Below are 21,286 nucleotides of genomic sequence, written 5' to 3'. Positions count from 1 at the left end.
ACAGCCCAAAAATCTGGCGCCCACATTTGTGGAATTCTCCCTCTCTATCGTCATCTCTCTTCTACTATCTCTTTCTTTCTAAATTTGTGTTTTTAACATTTAGAGAGAGAAAGGTGAAATCTTAGACAGAGAGATAAAGAGAATCGTGGAAATTTTCTTTCTTGATGGAACATTGAAAATATAGATGGAGATAGAAGATCATCATAGAGGGAGTGATTGACTGGATATTATTTTGAGAGAGAAGGAGATTAGCTGGAGAGAAAGCAGAAGAAGAGATCTCTCGGCTGGTTTAGAAAATTAGAGAGAGAGAGAGATATTATGGGTATCTCTAACAAAAGAAAGATAGAGAAAGAATAAGGAAGGCTCAGCCGGATAAGGGATCCTCCATGATTTTTCTCTCTTAAAACCGAAACAACAGAGATTGGGAGATTCATTGACAAAGCTCAAGAATGTAATTAGATATCCAGAAATCAGTAAGGAGGATTGGTGGATTCAGTTGGCCCTTTTAGAGAGAGAAAGAGATTTTAAGATAAAATCTTTAACAGAGGCAGTTACTTTCTTCTTTTCCTTTCCTCTCTATAAATGAAACAAAGAACAGAAGAAGGGGCATCTGGGTTGGGGGGATCATCTTCTCCAAGCTCAACTAAATTGAAACATTAGAGATAGAAGGAAGCTTTGCTTTGAAAGAAAAATCATCTCACAGCAACAATAGAAATTACAGAGAGAGAAAGTTATCAATCACAGAGAGTTATCCATCATTTTCTTTTTCTGATTTTTGTATTCTCCTTCTTTGTGAGAGAGAGAGAGAGAGAGAGAGAGAGAGAGAGAGAGAGAGAGATTACAGAGAGAGAGAGAGAGATTGTAGGTAGAGAAAGAAGAAATTACAGAGAGAGAAAAGAAAAATAGTTTCAATCTTCTTCTTCCTTTTTTTTTATCCATTCGGATTGGTTTTATTATCTTCATTGTTCTTATTTTACTGTTGCCATTGTTGAGAAAGAGAAAGATTGAAGAAGAACAAATCAGTAGAGAGAGAGGAATTTTTTGTTGGAGAAGAAGACCTTGTTTGGTTTGGAATTGCTGCTGGAAATAATTTTCTCCAGGGGAGTGTTTGGTTCACAGAAGGAAAATAATTTTCCTGCGAGAAAAAGTTTAGTTGTTCTTCCCTTTTCCTCTCTTATTTGTCATATTTGTTTTAATCTCGTATTATGATTAGCTAATCTCTCTAGTTTAGGGTTTTGATGAAGTTTTGATCATGTTTAATGTATATCCCTTTTTCATCATAATATCGTTGATTAAACTCTTATCGTAGTTTTAGTGATCTTCTTTCATTGTTTATACTTCTAACTTGATCCATCATGATTAGATTAGGTTCTTTTATGATTGATGCTTGATGAGTTGATATGCAATAGTTAGAAATCCGTGATTTGATAAATGAGTTCACTTTTGTCGATAATATAATTTTCATTAGTTATGCCTCCGATTTGATCTATCATTATTAGGTTAAATTCTTTTATGGTTGATACTTATCAGGTGTAACTCAATAGTTGATTTATCATCATTCGAGAAAATCGGTTACATAAAGCCATTGATGATTAGATTGGTATTTGACCATGATTAGGCGGATTCGAAACCCTAGGTCTTTCCCCCATTGACCCGTTTACTGTTATTATTTGTCTTTATTATTTTAATATCTATCACCAAAAACAATTTTGAAAAGAAAACATTTTAGTTCTAGGTTTATAATAGGTTTCACTTAGTCCCTGCAGATCGACCCGGTCTTACCGGAATTATCACTTGACGCCCGTATACTTGCGGGTGGTGACCTTTTAGGGTAACCTTCTAGGCCCATCAAGTGCATATTCAACCTCATTCTTATGCTTCAAAAAATAAAGCCAGAAAAATCTCGAATAATCATCAACGAATGTAACAAAATACCTGGAACCACCCTTGGAAGCTAACTTTGCCGGTCCCCAGACATCGGTATGTACGTAGTCTAATACCTCTTTGCTCTTGTGCTTGCTTGAAGAGAACGTCACCCTGTGTGCCTTCCCAAACACACAATGCTCACAAAACTCCATGCAAGACTTCTTCATGTCCTTCAACAAGCCTTTCCCGCACATCAAACATAGACCCTTTTCTGACATATGCCCAAGGCGCATATGCCAAAGCCTCGTACTAGCCGTTGGATCCCTTCCACTGATTCCTACCGCTACATCTCCAGTAATTGTTGTCCCCAAAAGTTTATATAAATTACCGTAACGAGTACCTCTCATTACCACCAAAGAACCCTTCACGACTTTTATGGAGCCATTCTCTATAATTATCTTACAGTCGTTCCGCTCCAACACACCAAGGGAAATTAGATTTTTCCGCAAATCGGGTATGTGTCTTACGTCCGTCAATGTTCTCACCACTCCATCGTGCATCTTGATACGTATTGTTCCGAGTCCCACAGTTTTACATATACTATCATCACCCAGTATAATTGTACCACCATCTATACTCCTATAGGTAGTAAACCACTCCCTATTTGGACACATATGGTGTGACGCCCCTGAATCAAGCATCCACTTATCGGAGATCTTCTTAGACACCTCTGTCACCGAGAAACATTCGTCCGCCTCTTTTGACACATATCCCGCCTCTTGCATCTCTTGTTTCTCCTTGTAGCCTTCGTTCTTTTGCTTCAACTTTCTCTTTGGACAAGCCGCTTTAAAGTGGCCAAGCTCACCACAACTAAAGCACGTTTTCTTGAAAGAGCCTCTAGATTTGGATCTAGATATCCCGCCCTTTCCCTTTCCCCTTTCATTACTCCTCCCCCTCGTTACAAACAACCCATGTGCTTGATCCTTATCTACTCCACCCGACGTCATACTGCTAGTACCAACCTTACAAAGGTCGTCCGCTAATAACGAATTTCTCGTCTCTTTCATGCTTAGACTATCACCAACAAGCATCAAAGTTTGAACAAGGTTTTCATAAGATTTAGGCAATGAAAGTAACAATATGAGGGCTTGGTCCTCATCCTCAATCTTAACATCAATATCCTTCAAATTTGAGATAATCCTGTCAAACCTATTCACATATTGCTGAATAGAAGAACCCTCTTCCATTCTACATGTGAATAATTTGGATTTTAAGTAGACCCGATTCGTTAAAGTTTTCGTCATGAAATTTCTTTCTAGGTTTAACCACAAACTCGCCGCCGTTGTTTCTCCGTCTACTAGGAACGCCACGTCCCTCTCAAGACACAACATAATGGTTGCCCGTGCTTCGAGATCTAAGTCTTCCTAATCCTCATCTGACATATCTCCTGGTTTCTTTCCCGTCAACATCTTGTGTAATTTCTGTGAGATTAACAGATTCTTCATCTGCATCCGTCAATAAGAAAAATCGTTTTTCCCATTGAACTTCTCTATCTCATATTTCCCTGCTTTGACCGTACCACTTCTCGATCCTATCTTCTCTTCGTTCAATCTCAACAAGGCTCTGGTACCAATTGACCGTACCACTTCTCGAAGTTATAAGAGGCGGTTTAAGAATTGGTGGCGGTTTGGTGCAGCCAATTGAAGAGGCGGTTTTGTGAGAGCAGGAGGCGGTTTGTAATTCAATTTGAGTTTCTAAATTGGATTCACAAAGTAGGCTTATATTATTATATAAATAGGGGGTCTTGAGTCCAATCTAAAAGCACACCAACAATCAACACAACTACTCAACAACAACTCTTCTTTAGAGAGCTAGAGAGAGCAAGTGAGAGAGAAATTTTGTTTATAGTTTTGAGCGGTGTTTAATTTCTCGGTCGTCGAAGATTTAGTATAGAAGGTTAATTTCTATACGGTACCATCTTGGGACGAACTTGCGGGTTGTGTGAGTTGTCTTCATCTATCCTTCAATAAAGATTTCTTGTTCACCCGAGGACGTAGGCTTTAGGCCGAACCTCGTTAATTCTAAGTAATATATTAAGGAAGCATATAAGGTATACATTTCTACAATCTCTACGGAGTAGTTCATATTAAATTTGTGCATGTGATCCTAAGTAGTTAATGCTACATGTGAGACATCTGAAATTTCGCAAATGTTATATTCGTCTGCTTTTGCTTTAACCTCTGTATCACAACTTTGATTTAGCTCCCTTGCTTTAGCTCTTATGTTCAGATTTGGTTCTTTGACCACAATAACCTTCAGAATTTCTACATCTCTCATTATGGAGTCTTCTTCTTGAAGTTCATTTATGGTTACCATCAGACGAATGTCTGACAGATCCACACTGCTTTCTAGACTTGTCTCTCTTTCACCGTCAATTGTTCCTATTAATCCGTTCCAGGAATTGGATACTTCAACATGAAGTGTGGTACGGAATACACGGCGTTCAGAATTCGAAGAAATCACCTTCCAAATATCGCATTGTATCTCAGCGGTAGATTTATTAAAACAACTTCTAGCACAATCTCCCTTTGGTACTCATTTTTCGCAACCAAATGGGTAGACCTATTACAAATTTACCCTAGTCTCGAAGATTTCCAAGTCTAGATAGAGATCGTGTGTATGGATTTAGAGATCTCTCATCGATCAGTTATCGATCAAGACATGATTTGGTTATATATAATCTTCATCAAGCTCCCACTATCAACCACTATCTGTTGGAAACTGTGGTTTATCATTTGCTTCTATGATTAAAGGCATATCGCGAAGCACAAGATCTTTGGACAGATCTTGTTCCGTGAAGGTGATTGTAGGAGATGTCCAACCTTTTTTATTCTTGTGGCAATTATCCAGATTTCTTGTAAGTTTAATAGTTCAATTCTTCAGCTGAAGTAAGGTTTTAGCATCTTGCCTCTTTTTTGCCTTCAAGTAAGCGATATTCGATGTTAGATCTTCGGCGGTGACCATAATGGATTCACGTCGAGTTATGGTGAATTTCGTGAAGAAATTGAAACATGAGATTCGAGGTATTGACTGTTAAATATTTTTTGGAGTACGCCATCTTTCTAGCGTCAAATTGATGGTGTTGGAAAGCTCGGAAATCACTCCGACGCTCAAGTCAGTAGAGTGTTTTTGCAGTTTAAAAGAATGAATTTAAATGAGCTTTCGATCTTCGATTAGGGTGAACCTGATATGCTTATATAGGTTTGGTTGACTGGTTGTGATGATCGTCTGAGATGATGAAATGGTAAGGCACTAACATAGATGAGAGTCACATGTTGATGGTCGTTAGGATGATAATATCCTATGCGTGTGTATCTTCTGCCAATGACGGATCTTCCGGCAATTACGGATCGTGTATAGAAAGTGCGTTTTTCGGCGTGATCTTATGTTCCACGTCATATAGCCATGTTCAGGCTTTTCTCAAAGCTCGGCCTTATCTAGGTTTGGAACCACCTTCCCGTGCCTCGAGGCAAGATGAAGTTCAAGGTGTCGAGCTTACTTTTGCATATCTCACTTGTTGTTGTAAGATCCAGAGCAGAGCTTTTACCACGTTTGACCCGGTTAATTCTCGATGCCAGAGTAGGGCTCAAGGCACCTAGGAAACTCGTACTAATCTCTCATCTCAGGGCTCCGTCAGATCCGCCTCTTTGATGACTTGGATACGAGTCGATCAAGTATATCTGATCAGTCAATCTACTTTAAGCGTTTTTTTAGTTTTATTTTTTGCGCGCTTAGGTGAAAAAATTGTAAAGAAAAACATAAGCTAGAAGACATTTTCTCTAAAAAGCATATTTTAAGCCCATTTTCACTAAAATAAGTTACTTTTTTACTTATTTAAGTAGATTAGTCAAAAAGTTAGTTTGGTACGCAAAAATTACCGACTTCATTTAAGTTAAAATTTGACTTTCTTTTAAAGTTAAAATTTTTAGCTTTTGACTCCAAAGTAAGGTAACTTTTTCTTGAGACATGCATGAATTTTACTTGACGATTTTTTTTGTCTATCTCTGCTCCACTACCACAACTAAACTTCTACCACGCCATTTTACCCCCACCACCACCACAACAAGCATTGCACCTCCCCCACCACCCTACCTCAACTACCACCACCACACCTTAACCACCACCTTCGTACCACCACCAACACCATCACCACACCTCGACAACAATCACCTCGTAGCTCCACCACCACTACGGTACCTTCACCACCACCACGGTACCTTCATCACGACCACCACAATACCTCCATCATTACCACCTACATATCTTATCCACCACCTTTACCACCATCACCATACCACCACCACCATAACTCCGTCACTATCACTAACGTACCTTATCCACCACCACCACCACCGTATCCAAACCACCACCGTATTTCCACCAACACCACCACCAGGGCCGTGTGGTGGGGGGTGCGGGCCGTACACCCGCACAGGACCCCCCACCACAGAGGGCCTCCAACTAATCCTCCAAGGTCAGGTACACTGATAAGTAAGAGTTCTAACGTATGGGACTTTATAATAACAATGCAGCCAAGTGGTTCGGTTGGTGGACTATGGAGCAATAGGTTACCAGTTCGAGTCTGGCAGTGGACGTTTTTTTTCCTTTCTTCTTTTTGTCTCACATGAGGGACTTCCAAAGATCAACAAAGATAAAGATCAAACTTTATAGTACATGTTATCTTTATACAGTATTCCAAACCTTCCCAACTACTACTATTTTATTTTTTATTTCCATGTACAAAACGAATCTTGTTTGCAAATTCTAAATTTTTAGATTTTGTGAAGTTTAAATTTGACGATTTTGTAATCATTTCCAATTAACTTCCTTAAACAATGTCTTAAACCAAATTTGGAAAACGGTGAATTTGTTATTTTTTGTAGTTTCATAACAACTCTTTTCCGAAGATAACGAAAAATACAACCACATGTATGAATTTTATTTGAATCCGAGTACACAAAAGAATTATATATTTAAAGTTAAAATAAATCAAATAACTAGCAGATAAAAAGTATAAAAAGTATTTTTTTATGATTTAACTATTCTCCTATACATATATCATTTTGAATTCATCATAGTTTTCTGTGTTAAAAAATCATGTTATTGTATAATGGGGCCCTAATTAATTTTGGCACGGGGCCCCTAAATTCTCAGGCACGGCCCTGACCACCACGGTACTTCCACCACCACCATAACTCCGTCACTATCACTCACGTACCTTATCCACCACCACTACCACCACCACCACCACCACCACAACCGTATTTCCACCAACACCACCACCGTACTTCCACCACCACCATACTTCCACCCCCACAATCGCCATCATACCTCCACCACCACCCATACCTCCACCACAACCACCACTACTGCCACCATCATACCTCTACCACCACCACCATCAAAAGTAAATTGAGTCACCAAACTAACTTTTTGACTTTTTTACTTATAAGTAACATTTTTGTTAAATATACTTTTGAAACTTTTTTACTTTTTTAAAGCAAAAGAACTTTTACTACAAGCAAAAGTACTTCTACTTTTGGTTGCCAAACGACACCTTAGCATGTTCAAGGAGATATTGGGTGATTATAAAGAAAAGCAAATATTTTGTCATTTACTCTTGCATGGCTATTTCTTCTCTCCTTTCTTTCATCTTCCTTGTCAAGTTAGGGTTTCATAAGTACCAAGTTTCCAGATAAAACTAGAAATCAAAATTGATATTATATTCAACTAAGCACAAAAACAATTTGGTCATTATAAGCAAACTAATTTTACACAAATTTTCATTCTCTTTTAATTATTTCTTTGATATTATGTTCAACTAAGCACAAAAACAATAAATTTGATTCATGAGTTTTCTTCATCAATAAGAAAACAATGAGTGATATGTATTTAATATTAATTTCTATTTTGATTGGAACTCTCTCTTTCTAGAGAGATTCTGAGAGAAGATTCAATATCAATTGTTTATTAGCAAGTTGAACTCTCTCTAGGAACCTTCTTTCTAGAGAGAGAAACTTCATCTTTTAGCTCTTCCAAACACTTAACTAAAGTCAGAACAACATAATTAGAAAAGTTCAGGGTTTATGCTGCCTATTATTTGTTGATTCATGAGTTATTCTTGAGGAAAAAGAAAATAATGGCTAATATGTATTGGATACCAAGTTACCAACTAGAGATATAATTAAATAATACTACAATCAATAATACTACAATCAACCTTATAATCTTTGATTACTAATTTAATTGGTTAAGGTCAACATCAAATAGAGAAGCCCTAATGTGATACTAGACAATAATAATAATAGTTAAAAGAACAAATCAATCTTTGCAATGATATATAATGAAGAGAAAAGAATCATAAGAAAATTGAAATCTCAACTTTTAAGAGGTAGCTTCATTGGGTGATGGAAAAGCATTGACCTTAGCCATTATATAAGAAGAAACTAACAAAAGTCTTAACTTAATTGCATTTATTTATTCATTTTACCTTTTTTATTTTATTTTTTAGATTTAATTTTTGATAATCAGCTAAGATGTGTGAAGACTTGGAAATCTAAATTTCTTATTGCAACTAGTTAGGTAGTTTGATGGTTTTCACTGAAGAAGTAGCTGCTTTACTATGTTGATTAGATATTAATTAGTGAAAAATAAATTGAATTCTTACCTCGCTAACCAACTATGATAGTTATGAGCAAGAATTTGTTCGAAGGAAGAGTATACCATTGTAATCTACAGCTTTAGCTAATTTTACCCAGTCTTAACTATGTCTAGAAATCCTCCTTGTGTTATGGGTCAATACAATTTCATTAATGGTGTGTTGAGATGCAGGATTCTTAAGTACAAGGGAGATTTGTTGTGTGGACTCTCTTTCATGTTGTTGACTTGTTGTTTGGACATTCTTTTTTCAGTGTTGCGTTTTCAATTACTATTAAAATGAGATTTGGTAGGAATCGAGATTCCTTGGTCTATTTGGCTACCAAAAATCCTAAGGTGCTTGAATCCTAAAGATTTCATAGTATAGAATATGCATTGGACCAAAATCTCACCCTATTCCCGAAAGATTTGTTAGGATTTTGAATTAAATTTCAAATAAAAAATATATATTTCTTAAAAAACGTATTTTTTTACTTCGAAAATTGTTTTTTTTCCCATGAAACTGTTTTTTTTTTCGAAAATTGTTTTTTTAGAAGCTCTTATTCTTTTAGCCGAAAAACTATTTTTTTTGTCAAAAACTGTTATTTCTGAAAAAAATTCACAAAATTGTTTTCTCTAAAGTTCTTTTCATGAAAATCTTTTCTTTCAGGAATTGTTTTTTTCGAAAAACATTTTTCTTTTTTGAAAACCTTTTTTTCACGAATACCGTTTTTCACGAAAACCGTTTTTTCCCTGATTTTTTTTTTCAGAAACTGTTTTTTTTTTTCATGGTGTCGAAATTTATAACCGAAAAGGGTTTTGAATCCCATCTTGGTAATAAAATAGGATTTTAGTTTTTTTTTTTAGTGTTTGGTCCATATATACTAAACTCACCTTAATAATGTAATACCATATGGGTTCTTCCTTGTTTCCCGCCCAAATTAAGAGCCTGGGGACTCTACATCTCACCTCACCGTAACACTCTACATCTTCAAACTTCACCTTCAAGCTCCATCAATGATTGGTAATGCTTCATTTAAGTTTAGTATGTTCATGAGCTGTAGAGAATCTTGAAGCTTCATCTTCTTGTTTTTTTTATGCTTTCATTTGTACTGTTTCATCTTCAATTTTATGTTTCATCATCTTCATCAGGATTTAGGGTCTCATCTTCAACCTTATGTTTCAGTTTCTGTACCATTTCACAAATTGTCTATTACAAAACTCATTTTGTTACAGACTTAGTTTAACATGTCTGGGAAAAAATGCTCATGAAAAACCATGTTTTGTTTCCTGATTTACGCAGAAAAAATGGGTTTCTAGAAAAAAAAAATCGGGAAAAGAAACAGTTTTCGGAGGAAAAAATGATTTTCGAAAAAAAAACATAACGGATTTTCGAAAACACAGTTTCTTAAAAAATAATTTAAGATGCGTTTAAAAATATAAGTAATTATAAATTCCACGATTCTTACTTGTTACCAGAAAAAATCATAGACTTGTGAATCCGATTCCTTCATCCCAACACACCATGAGTAGTTTGACGATTCCCATTATAGTTCTTAATATTATCACTGGAAATTTCTTCCAAAATAAAGAAAAATCCCATGTATTGTGAATTAATATATGTTAATTGTATAATTTAATAGTCGTCATTTTTATTTTTATTTTTTCTTTAGAATTCTTGAGAAAGCGTGTGTCGTAGACCTCTTTTAAATACCACTCTATGTTTATATTTTTAAATTAATTTGTTAAGTAAAGACGGCGGGAACCAACACTCAAACTCTGGCACATTGGACTCTTGATTTTCATAAGACATTTGTCTATTTGTGTTTGGAAGAAATACACTAGAGTAATAGACTAGGTTCTAACTTGAATAAGGAACGATGTTATGTGCGACAGTTTTTTTTTAATTTGACGAAGAAACCATATGATAAAAAATACTATGAAAAATGATTAAGATTCAATCGAAAGAAAATTGGAAAGCATGCCATAAGTTAATTAATAGCAGTTCAGACTGGGATCCGGTTTCTGGTACATTGACTGCTTCAACTGATTGTTGGAACAATTACATTTAGATATATATTTTGTTAACAATATAATTTAACGGCTTGCACCGTATATATAGATACATGTAATAATCGTATAAATAATTCCCACTAGAGCAATATATCCAAAGACTGCTGACTTTCGGGATTCGGGATTATAGTTTGAGAAATAGCTTGATTATATTTTTGGCAAAACAATTGTTGTAGATGAGATGTCGTTTGCTCCGAGTTCTAGTGAAATGCCTTCATTCCTTCAGAACTTAAACACACTGACATCAATAGATGACCAAACTCATGATATATAACCGTTTGTTAACGCTCAAACTAATGAAATGCAACAATTTTGTAATGACGATATTGAAATAGAAGAGCCAAATGAAACTCAACGTTTTAACAGGCGGTCATTACAAAACAAAAGGGATAGAAGATTGGTTGGATTCTTAAATATATGACACTATGTCCATATGCAACACAGGTAATAATAGTTGTAGCTTGTATATATGTCCGTCAACAACTTCATACACAAAAAGTTGCTATAGACTGGTTGATGGAAGAATATGATAACGATGTCGTAGATTTTGATTATGATAATGAAGAAGCGTGAAAAAGGCTATGATGGAATGCAACCACAAATTATCAATCAGCAACAACAAGTGTCAATGGAAAATATTTGAGGTTTTATTGTTGTATTGTCCCGTGTGAATGAGTTGAATGGGGATGATGATTAAATTGGTATATTTTTCATTCCTGAGATTTATCGATATTTTTTTGCCTTAATTCTATTACCAACATATGTTACGATTAGCAGCAAACGACATCAACAACCAATCAACTCTGGCGGCCTCAACCAATAAGGACGTACGAGACAATCAACCCTCCTCGTTTCATATGACTCCTCGTGAATATCAAATTAAGATCAATGTGGATGGGGTTTACTCAAAAACAAGTATTAGCTGTCATGGATGGTCCAAAACTACGAAGAAAATTTTCTTTTGGGTGAAATGAAAATGTTATAATGCTCCTAGGCACTTGAATTCGAACCCTTTGCTATCGCTCTGGGTTTAGAAGTGGTACCCCCAAATGGGTATCACAAGATCATATTAGCCAGTGACTCAAAGATGTTGGTAGATGGTAAGATGGAAATAATGGAGAACAAACACCACTTCATGGAGTGTAAAATCTATTTTCCCTTAGGTTGTGTTTGATATCACCTATTTCAATGGAAATAAAAGAATTTCCGTTTGATACAAATTATATTTTCATTGCTTGAATTCCTTAGGGAATCTATTTCCACGAAATACTCTAGTTCTATTTCCTTTCTCCCCCCTAGGAGGGGTGCTACTATAAGCATCCGACCAAAACGCTATAAGCGGGCGGAGTTTTTCTTGACTCGGGTCAATGATTATTGACCGGAACCCTCTACAAGCACCTAGTAAACTAACCTTTTTAAGGGTCAAATTCACCTTCTTTACCTTTTCCTATCTTCTTCCGAAAAAATTCTTTACCAACTTTTCTAGAGTGATTTGAGTTCTACTTGGACACATATTATAAACCCAAAGTTATCATGAAATGTGAAGCAAAAGCAATCTTAAAAGACATTAAATGGGCGGCAAGAAACAAAATGGAATACCTCCATATCGAGAGTGTTAACAAAAAAATTATAGATTACATAAACTTTCAGCACCAACAGATTCAATGGCAATCGATGCCAATTAAAACTCAAATTCGACTCCTGGACACGACACTCAAAGGCATATAATACTCCCATTTATCTAAAGAGGGCAACTTCAACGCTGATAAAATCACAAAATGAGCTCGACGAAACAATGTAACCCGAGAATGGTCGGACTATCCGGCCATCCTGGGAAGTGTGTAATTTGTTTGTTTTTTCTTTCTTTTCTTATTTTTCCTTTCTTCCCTTCCTATAGGGGCGGGGAAAAAAACCGGAAGACCGCTACCCGATCTGTTCGTTCGAGGAAAAAAAGGCCCGTGGGCACCCGACGGTTAAAACGGTCACTACCCGACCGGCCCGAAGAACTAGGTAGGCCGGTCACGATCAAATTTTATGTCGGCTGACCGACCGTTTCAAATGACCGAATGATCGACCGAATTATTTTAAGAAAACTTATACTATAATTCTATACAGAATTATCTACAGTAGACAAGTAATATAAATAAAAGTTGACAAGTCTTTAGGATTATTATCATTGGGCATTGGCCGACTTATGTAACTAGTTGGACAAATAATATTTCATGTAAAGTCGACTATAACATATAGTCACCTATATAGATATACTTATTTTAAACAACAATCCATCACAAACAGTTTACTTATTTATTAATATATTTTTGTATGGTAACGAAAATGATTTATAAGTTTCTGCAAAATTTTAATGGGAAAGTCCGGATCGAGATCGCCCGATGTCCGACTGTCCGACAAAATAAGCGGTCTTGGACGGTCAATGGACAAATAATTCTTGAAAATGACCGTCCGAGACCGCTCGATTAAACAAGTGGTCACTAACATTTTATGTTCGAAACCGACCGATCCGATGAAGTTAGAGACAGGTACCGATCCATTCCCACCCTTACCTTCTTATTAAAAAAAAAATCACCCACCGAGTTATCTAAAGCCCCTTTTAATAAACCCTCATTTCCCTGATCGGTAGAGTGAGACCTCTATACGGCTAGAATTATCTTAAAATTACAACAACTGAATTTGTCAGTTTGGCATTGGAGAACTTGTCAGTGACAAGTACCAAAAAAACTGGTACCTATCGTCACTATGTTATTCCAAATTACTATTTTAACCTCATAAACTTATCCATAACCGCCTAATTACCTCTGACCTTTATGATAATACCCGAAGAGGCAAGGGTATATTTGTACATCTAAAAGATTTCTCCACAATAAATTGTCACTAATACGTTATCCTTTTCATTTTATCCTTCTTCTTCTTCTTCTTCTTCTTATCTTTTAAAAACTCTTTTTTATGGTATTTTATAATCTTCCAGGAGCAGCTTTAACTTCACAGTTTCTCTCTCTAAAAACAAAGTGAAACACTTAATTTCAGTTTCTCTCTCTGAGGATCGGATTAAATTTAGGTTAATTTGACGCTTATTCCTATTCTTATAACGTTGTTCATCAAGTTTCAGAAACAAAATCTCTTAAATTAGGTCATAATCGAACTTCGATTGCTCACTCGAGTGTGATAACAGTAAGAACTCCAGGATTTTTAAGTGCGGTTAAGAGTTTTAATAGATTCAAGGTAAGATTTCAGTTTTAATTGGATTTCCTTTTGTTGATCGCACTTGACTAGTGATTCTTACAGTTTATATGAATTTGATGAATTTTGTACTAGTTAATATCTGTTTATTATGGATGATCCGATTAAAAGGAACTGATTTTGTTGATTGATTGTGATTTATGTGTGTTTCTGGTGAATCCGCTCATCAAATTCATGTAGCTGCATACTAGTTTTAGTTTTGGTTAGGGTTTATATTGGATTATTGGTGTTTCTTTTGCCGTTTGACCTTCAAAGAATTAGGTCATATATTAGGAAGTCTTTTTTAATTAGTTATCTATCATGTCTGTCATAATAATATTTGAAAAGTTCTTCTTGCCTTTTTAGGATCTTGAAGGATGGCGACTTTACAAGGACCAGTCATTTGCCCCACTATCCGTTCAAAACAATCAGGGGGAGCTCATATTCTGCCAGTGAATGGGCCTTTGATGAAGTCAAGGAATTTTAAGAACGGATTTTGGGGAATTCAGGGGAACAATACAGATAGGATTAGATTTCAGCCCTGTTCTTATCAGACCCTTGTTCGGAGGGGCGTAACAATTCGTTGTACTTTTAATTCGTCATCGAATGGTAATGGTAGTCCAGCGGAGAATTTCAACGAGAACGATGGTGAATATGTTAACTCCAGTGTAATTGAAGCTGGTATGCTAGTTGAACAGAATCGACTAATTCTCGTAATTTTTAAAGGCTCCTGTTATTTTTTTTTTCCTATAAGTTTGATTTTATTGGCTTTGCTTGTCTTTGTCAGTTTGTTGTTGCTTCGTATTTAACTAACTCATAAACTTCGAATGCTGATTGTTTGTGTGGACTCCCTTCATGCAGTTGAGGTGAAAAGTGGTGCAGACGGCTTTGTGATAAAAATGCGAGATGGAAGGCATTTAAGATGTGTCCATAACAATCCTCAGGGTGGGCATCTGCCAGATTATGCTCCTCATCCAGCAATTGTATTGAAGATGGAGGACGGAAGTGATCTTCTACTTCCAATAATTGTTTGTGAGTTCTTTATACTTCTTTAAGAGTAGAGGTCATCAAAGTCGATTTTGTCATTGTCTTGTTTAGTTTTAACGATTACTCGGTCGTCTCTCATTGTAGTGGAGATGCCAAGCATGTTACTCATGGCTGCTGTCCGCAATGTGCAAATAGTAAGTTTTTGGGGTTCATTAGTGAATTATTTTTCAATTGATGGTAAATAAATTTTTAAGATGTTTGTTGAATAAAAGGAACATAAGCTCTTTTTTTTCCCATTTTTGAATGAATGTTGTTATTGTTAATCTGGCTACAGGCAAGGCCAACTGTATATCAAATAATAAAACAGATGATTGAGAAGATGGGGTACATGGTAATTACTCACTGCGATCCACTTAGTAGACATAATACTTGGTTGTTCGATTATAAGCTTGCATTAGTTTTAAATTAATAGGTCATTTTCTTGCTTTTCTTCTGGCAGGTGAAACTTGTTCGAGTCACAAAAAGAGTGCACGAGGCATATTTCGCGCAGATATACCTTGTAAAGGTAATTCATACTTTAGCCTTCTGTTCTTATTATTTTAAGGTTTATAGGTAGTTATGGAAATACGAACAAAGTAAATGACAGCTGATATATGGGTTATACAGGTAGGTAATGAAACAGAGAGAGTCAGCTTCGATCTTCGCCCTTCAGATGCCATTAATATTGCAGTAAGATGCAAGGTATTACACTTATCTTTTCAATTGGGATAACTTGGTTATGTATAAAAATATGATTATGCAGTGCCCTGCTATCTATCTATTGAAATTAAATCAATATGTATGAGTTTCTCTATGGGCGCAATTGGTGCCTTAAGGGCATATATGAAGTCATTAATTCTTTCTATTTTTAAAAGGCAATCAACTCCCTTCACTTATTGTTGCAACTCCAGTGTTGCAAAGTAAAGGAATAAAAAAAATATGTTCAATTATGTTCCCTTAGGCACATGTTAGAGCGATCCTAGGTTGAATTCAAATCTTTACATGCTTCTAGCTTATGTAATTCTGCAGCATTGATAAGATGACAACTTAATGAAGTAAATTTTTTATGCTTTGTTGTTTCTCTTTTTTTCTTCATTCACTTCTTATGTCTCTCTTCTTTCATGCTATCTTTCTTCCTTGCTCGCATTTTCTAGTTCCCTTTCCTACTATAGCTTACACATGCTTGTACTGCATTGAGCTGGTAGGTGCTAATAGATTAAAGCGTGTGCAGGTGCCTATCCAAGTGAACAGGTACTTGGCATATAGTGATGGAATGAAAGTTGTGGAGCCTTCAACACTCGCCGCTCAAGCCCCGCTTTCAGATGGTTTGTTGTTCACGGAACTGGATAGGTAATAATGATTACACGTTTTTCTATAAAAGGGCAATAACGATAACTATCTGTTGAGTCGTAATTCATATAGATCTACTTGTACATCTGTATGAAAAACTAGAAGTATAAAAGGGGGATTTTGAGGGACAACTAAATCCTGAAAGCTGAACGTTTGATGTAGGTGTGTCTACATATATGCGTGATTTTCTAAAATAAATCTAAATGGTAGTGATTTATGATGCCTTTATATGGTTACTTTATTATCTTTCATAACTGGTCTCGAAATCATAAGTACCACCAGTTTTAAGTGCATTAAAGAAATAGTCTTATCTGGAAACCCTTACAATCTGCTTTGACTGATTCTGAAACACAACATTGCAAATTATTTCTTTTGATTTTGGGTAGATCTAGTTTTGATATGAATTAGTAAAATATTTTGCAGGCCAAATGGTCATCCATGCGTTGAAGCCAAAGAGTTTGATCTTATTCGCAATATGCTAATTGCTGCAGTTGAGGAACGCTATAGAGATGCGGGTTTGTTTTCTTCTCATTGTTCCACATGAACTTTTTCTGGCTAGTATTGACATTTGCCTTGTCAGATTCTCTATGGGATTTTCTTTAGATGAGAAAACACGTATTTTAAATCTCTTATGGCTCCTTTATGTTCCAATGACCAACAACAATAGAATAACCCTGAAGGGTGGATATGAAAATTATCCTTTGAGATGGAACACCTAAAACTCGATGTCCTGAGGCTGGTCAGTCAATCTAGATGTCTGATAGTCATATTCTTCTCTTCAGGTTCATCTAGTGTCTTGATCAGGTATTAGGTAAGGAACCCTAGCTTCAAACATCTAACTCGTGTTGAACTTAAAACAAGCTTTTTGTGAGGTCGGATTTCTTAAGGAATTTTAGTTTACGCACGAGGAGATTATATTTAGCGGTCCAAGGCCGAATAATGCCAAATAGAAACTTCAAGAATGAATTTAAGGTCAGGTTCAAACTTCTCGGTTAATGTTTGGAGCCTTAGGTTTCAACACAAGCTAACTTGAAGTTTCTGGTTTTTAATATCTCACCCCCAACCTCTGGTGGCCTGTCGGTCTCAAGTTGGGTAAAAAGTAGGTTCTTGATTGGAACTTGTACTCCCTAGTGGTTCATAGGTTACACACATGCAGCTTGCGTCGTTCAGAGTTTCTACTGTGAATAACGCTGTTACTGAACTACTGTTTAGTATTCCTAATTCAGTGGTAGGCTAGGGCAAGAATTTCTGTACAGGACACTAATTTATTTAGGATGTTCTGAGGATGTGATGTGACTCAGGCTGACTTACATATCCAACATCGCCATGACCCAAAAAACCTTGTTAGCTTGAAAATTAATTCTAGGTAAATTCGTGTCTGATAATCCGACCCCGATTTAAGTCCTTGGGTTCTGGCCGGTCCTTAAATAACATTGCTGACAAAAGAACGAAAATGTTTAGCTTCTTTGCCTACATTTAAACAGAACAATTAGTATGGCCCCAACTACAACACGGGTGACCAGCTACCGGTTCCACACGTGGGTAGAGAGCCTGATCCATCTGTGGTTTTCTATTGGTGTTTTTTCACTATTTTGATAACTGAAGTAGTATCCTTATTCTGTCCTATTTTTATCTTTACCGCCAGCTCAATGGAGAGACAAGCTCAGCCAACTTCGTTCGAAAAAACAAAATTGGGCATAACAGGTGCACTATATTGATTCCACTGTTTTCCAACCTCATTCTTTAGATGTACTAAAATTTGACAGGAAAGGTTGATTTCTCTCACAGGATGCCCTACGATGCCGCCTTTGTACATAAAAGTTGTAAGCAGGCAAGATTTCGAGTAACTCGTCTCAGGTGAGAGTCAGTTCGTAATGTATTATCCTCCATCAACTCAACTTCTGTATATGTGATAAATAATCTGTAAATATTTGTATGTGTTATGAAATTGTGTAGAACGTCCGGAAACTGACTTCTCTTCTTGTAATTAAAGCTGAAATGGTTGCACAAATTCTCTTGATGTTGGTAGGGAGGGACCTGATAGTTTAGCCCTAATTTTTAACTAAATCAGCTCTCAACTATTTGTTGGTTTAATTTAATAATGATATAGCGGGCATGTTTGTGGTACATGACTTGAACTGGGATCCTTCTGGTGGAAGATGTGAGTGTTACCCACCTAACAGGAGTGCTGTTAACAAAAACAATTTGAAGTCAGATCTTGGTGGTGGTAGTTGGGTCTATGTTATAGGGGTGCGGGCAGGGCTCACGGCCCTCCTACCAAAGGGGTCACTTTATTCTTTTAACTTCAGCAAGAAGGGAGGCCAACCAGTATGTGGACTAGTGAGTGACTCTAGTATATACGGAAAACTCTCTCAAACCGTTTTTTTTCAGATCTGAGTTTTTTCTCCGGCGAAGGGTCTTCCCTTCGCCGGATCCCTCTTTCCTTTAGTAGCATGTTGTTCTTTCTTGTTTCATATTGTGTTTTAGGTTTTAATTGCTGTAACTCTTTCTCTATTTGAGAGAGAGAGATTGATGGATATTCTTGATCATTGGTGTATGGTGTTTCATAGTGATCCGACGAAGATGGTTCCAAATCTGGTTCCAATTTTCGATAAGCGACAACAAATTGCTTCATCTCTTTTGTTATGGGTTTTTGATTGGGTAATTGAAGATTGTTTCAAGTGTGGTGATGTATGAAATTTTGGATTATTTGATAATTGATTTCTCCATGAATGCGAACTTTTAGATCCGAAGAACTTATAAGTAACAACCTACAATGGTTAAAGGGTGTGTGTTTAAGAGGCAATGCCTTGGGGTTTCACTTTCTTCTACCTTTCTCTCTCTAAAAACAACACAAACTAGAGAGAGAAGGAGAAGCAGAAGATTACCAACGAAATTGTTCCATCACAATGTCCATTAACGCCTTACCTGTTGTTACTATTCTCTTTGCTTTGTTGTTCCTGATTCAAATCAATTTCCAACATTTTCCGAAGAGCCGGAGTATAGAAACGGTGCTGAATGTTCGTTTTCATCATCATCGTCGTCATCTTTGTGTGATCCATCTCATGTTCATATAGCAATGAAGCTTGATTCAGAGTAACCAAGAGGTTCAGTGGCGGCAGTTCTATCGTATTCCGGTGAAGGCCAAGATTTTCCGGCAATGGAGGCTGTTCTCCGGTGTAGCAAACAGTTTCCCGGTGAAGGCAACGGTTTCCGATGATGGCAACGGCGGTTTTGCGATGGTGGTGTGGCGACAGCGGCGGTTTTCCGGCGACGCGGCGGTTATCCGGTAACGGCGACGGTTCTCCGGCAAAAAGGCGATGGTTTTTAGTTTTTTTTCAGTTATTTTTGTCGGATCTTTAGGATCCTTTTGTCAGATCTTTAGGGTCTCTTTTCTCGGATCTTTAGGATCCCAATAGTGTCTGTGTCTAGTCCAATTTCTCCCCCTTTAGGAGGGTTTTGCATTTACAGGTATGTAAGTAGCTTGACGCACCTCCGACAGAGAGAAATAACTTTTATAATCCTTGTATCATTGTGATTTTATCACTATTAATGGATATGTATCCCTTGGATTCAAAAAAAAAAACTTCAGCAAGAAGGAAAACTCTGAAGGGAAGTTTTATAAGGCCTCCCCAATTTTGTTAAAAGGTCTCCCTATGAACCATTTTACTTGCTAAATTATCACTGAGGGGATGCCTTTTAACAAAAATGAGGGGGCCCTATAAAATCTCCCAACTCTGAATAAGAGAAAGAGTCTTATCTCAAAGATTAAGAGATGCGCCGACTTAGGTAACAAAGTTTATCCAGAAAATTGAAAGAAGAGAGAAACGTATTCAAATCGCTTGATGTTCCTAGTAATTACAAAATATCTTTTTATAAAGAGTTTCACAAGAGAGAAGTTCTAATAATTGTACTACGTCGACCTATTAAGGTTTAGTTACTGTTTGTTTTATTGTGTATTCAGATCTGAAATCTGAATTTTGACTTTATTCAAATTTCTAATGTTTGTTTTTTAATTCAAACAAATTTGAAAAATTAGTTGAAGTGAATTATTGTCTGAATGTGATGAAAAATAGTTTATTTATTTTAGACTTCAAAACAAGTTTCAAATATAAAATCAATTTCTGAAATAGGTGAAATGATGCTTGTGCCTCTCTGTTTGAGAAAAAAAAATTCTCTCCCTATTTGAATTTCTATTGTTAGAACTAAAAGTCGCGGAAGCTATCGAACCTATCCTAGAAATTGATCCGATTATGAAGATTAATCGAAAAGCTAAGCCAAAATCAAATATGCGAACAGAATTTAACGAGGTTCGGCTTTAAAGCCTACGTCCTCGGGCGAATAAGAAATCTTTATTGAAGGATAGATGAAGACGACTAACACAACCCGCAAGTTCGTCCCAAGATGGTACCGTATAGAATTTAACCTTCTATACTAGATCTTCGACGACCGAGAAATTTAACACCGCTCAAAACTATGAACAAAAAATTTCTCTCTCACTTGCTCTCTCTCTTTAGCTCTCTCTAAAGAAGAGTTGTTGTTGCTTGTGTTGATGTGTTGAATACAAACACTCAAACCCCTATTTATACATTATAGCCACCGACCCATAATAGGAAGTAGCAATTTGTAACCAAATTTTGGAAACACCAAAATTTAGAAACCAATTGCAAAACTGCCATTAATAATTGGTGCCAATTTGCAAAACCGCCTTTAATCACAATTCCAAAACCGCCATAGCATCTAAACTAAACCGCCTTGAGTTATTGGAAACTGCCTCTCACAATTCTCCACCTCGTACACAATTTGATATACTTCAAATTTTGGACGAACACCAGGATACTCCTTGTAAGATATGTCTGCTTCTTGTAACTTCATCCGACTGCGCCATATGACCATGGCTGCCTACGTACCCTTTTACAGGATCAAGCCTACCGTAGTTCTACCAACCCTTCACATAAAGATTACCTTGTCGCCATTACGCCCTTTCGGGCAACTTAACACGAGCCGATTTGCAGCAATTCCAGGCAATGCTGAAACTTGC

The 21,286-nt window shown here is 36.5% G+C and overlaps 1 protein-coding gene across 1 annotated transcript; it reads left to right on the top strand.

Moving 5' to 3' along the window:
• Positions 1-13,543: 13,543 nt before the first annotated feature.
• LOC147537604 (bifunctional nuclease 1-like) lies at positions 13,544-18,256 on the top strand. The gene is made up of 11 exons (XM_086641810.1): positions 13,544-13,872; positions 14,236-14,550; positions 14,731-14,901; positions 15,001-15,050; positions 15,191-15,247; positions 15,356-15,421; positions 15,523-15,597; positions 16,127-16,245; positions 16,669-16,760; positions 17,891-17,949; positions 18,034-18,256. Exons 2-10 carry the CDS (start codon positions 14,247-14,249, stop codon positions 17,944-17,946), a joined length of 990 nt encoding a protein of 329 aa, XP_086497936.1. The 5' UTR covers positions 13,544-13,872; positions 14,236-14,246; the 3' UTR covers positions 17,947-17,949; positions 18,034-18,256.
• Positions 18,257-21,286: the final 3,030 nt, after the last annotated feature.

This window comes from Eschscholzia californica, unplaced genomic scaffold (genome assembly GCF_041429995.1).
Source record: "Eschscholzia californica isolate CP2 unplaced genomic scaffold, dmEscCali1.0.p SCAF_5, whole genome shotgun sequence".
In the NCBI taxonomy this organism is placed as follows: domain Eukaryota; kingdom Viridiplantae; phylum Streptophyta; class Magnoliopsida; order Ranunculales; family Papaveraceae; genus Eschscholzia; species Eschscholzia californica.
This window is presented reverse-complemented; position numbering and strand designations above follow the sequence as displayed.

Bases quoted from the DNA above. Each gene is read 5' to 3' on its own strand.
- LOC147537604 (XM_086641810.1), top strand. From the start codon at position 14,247: ATGGCGACTTTACAAGGACCAGTCATTTGCCCCACTATCCGTTCAAAA. The intron at 14,902-15,000 runs GTGAGTTCTTTA...CTCTCATTGTAG, and splicing joins TCTACTTCCAATAATTGTTT to TGGAGATGCCAAGCATGTTA. The intron at 15,248-15,355 runs GTAATTACTCAC...TTCTTCTGGCAG, and splicing joins TTGAGAAGATGGGGTACATG to GTGAAACTTGTTCGAGTCAC.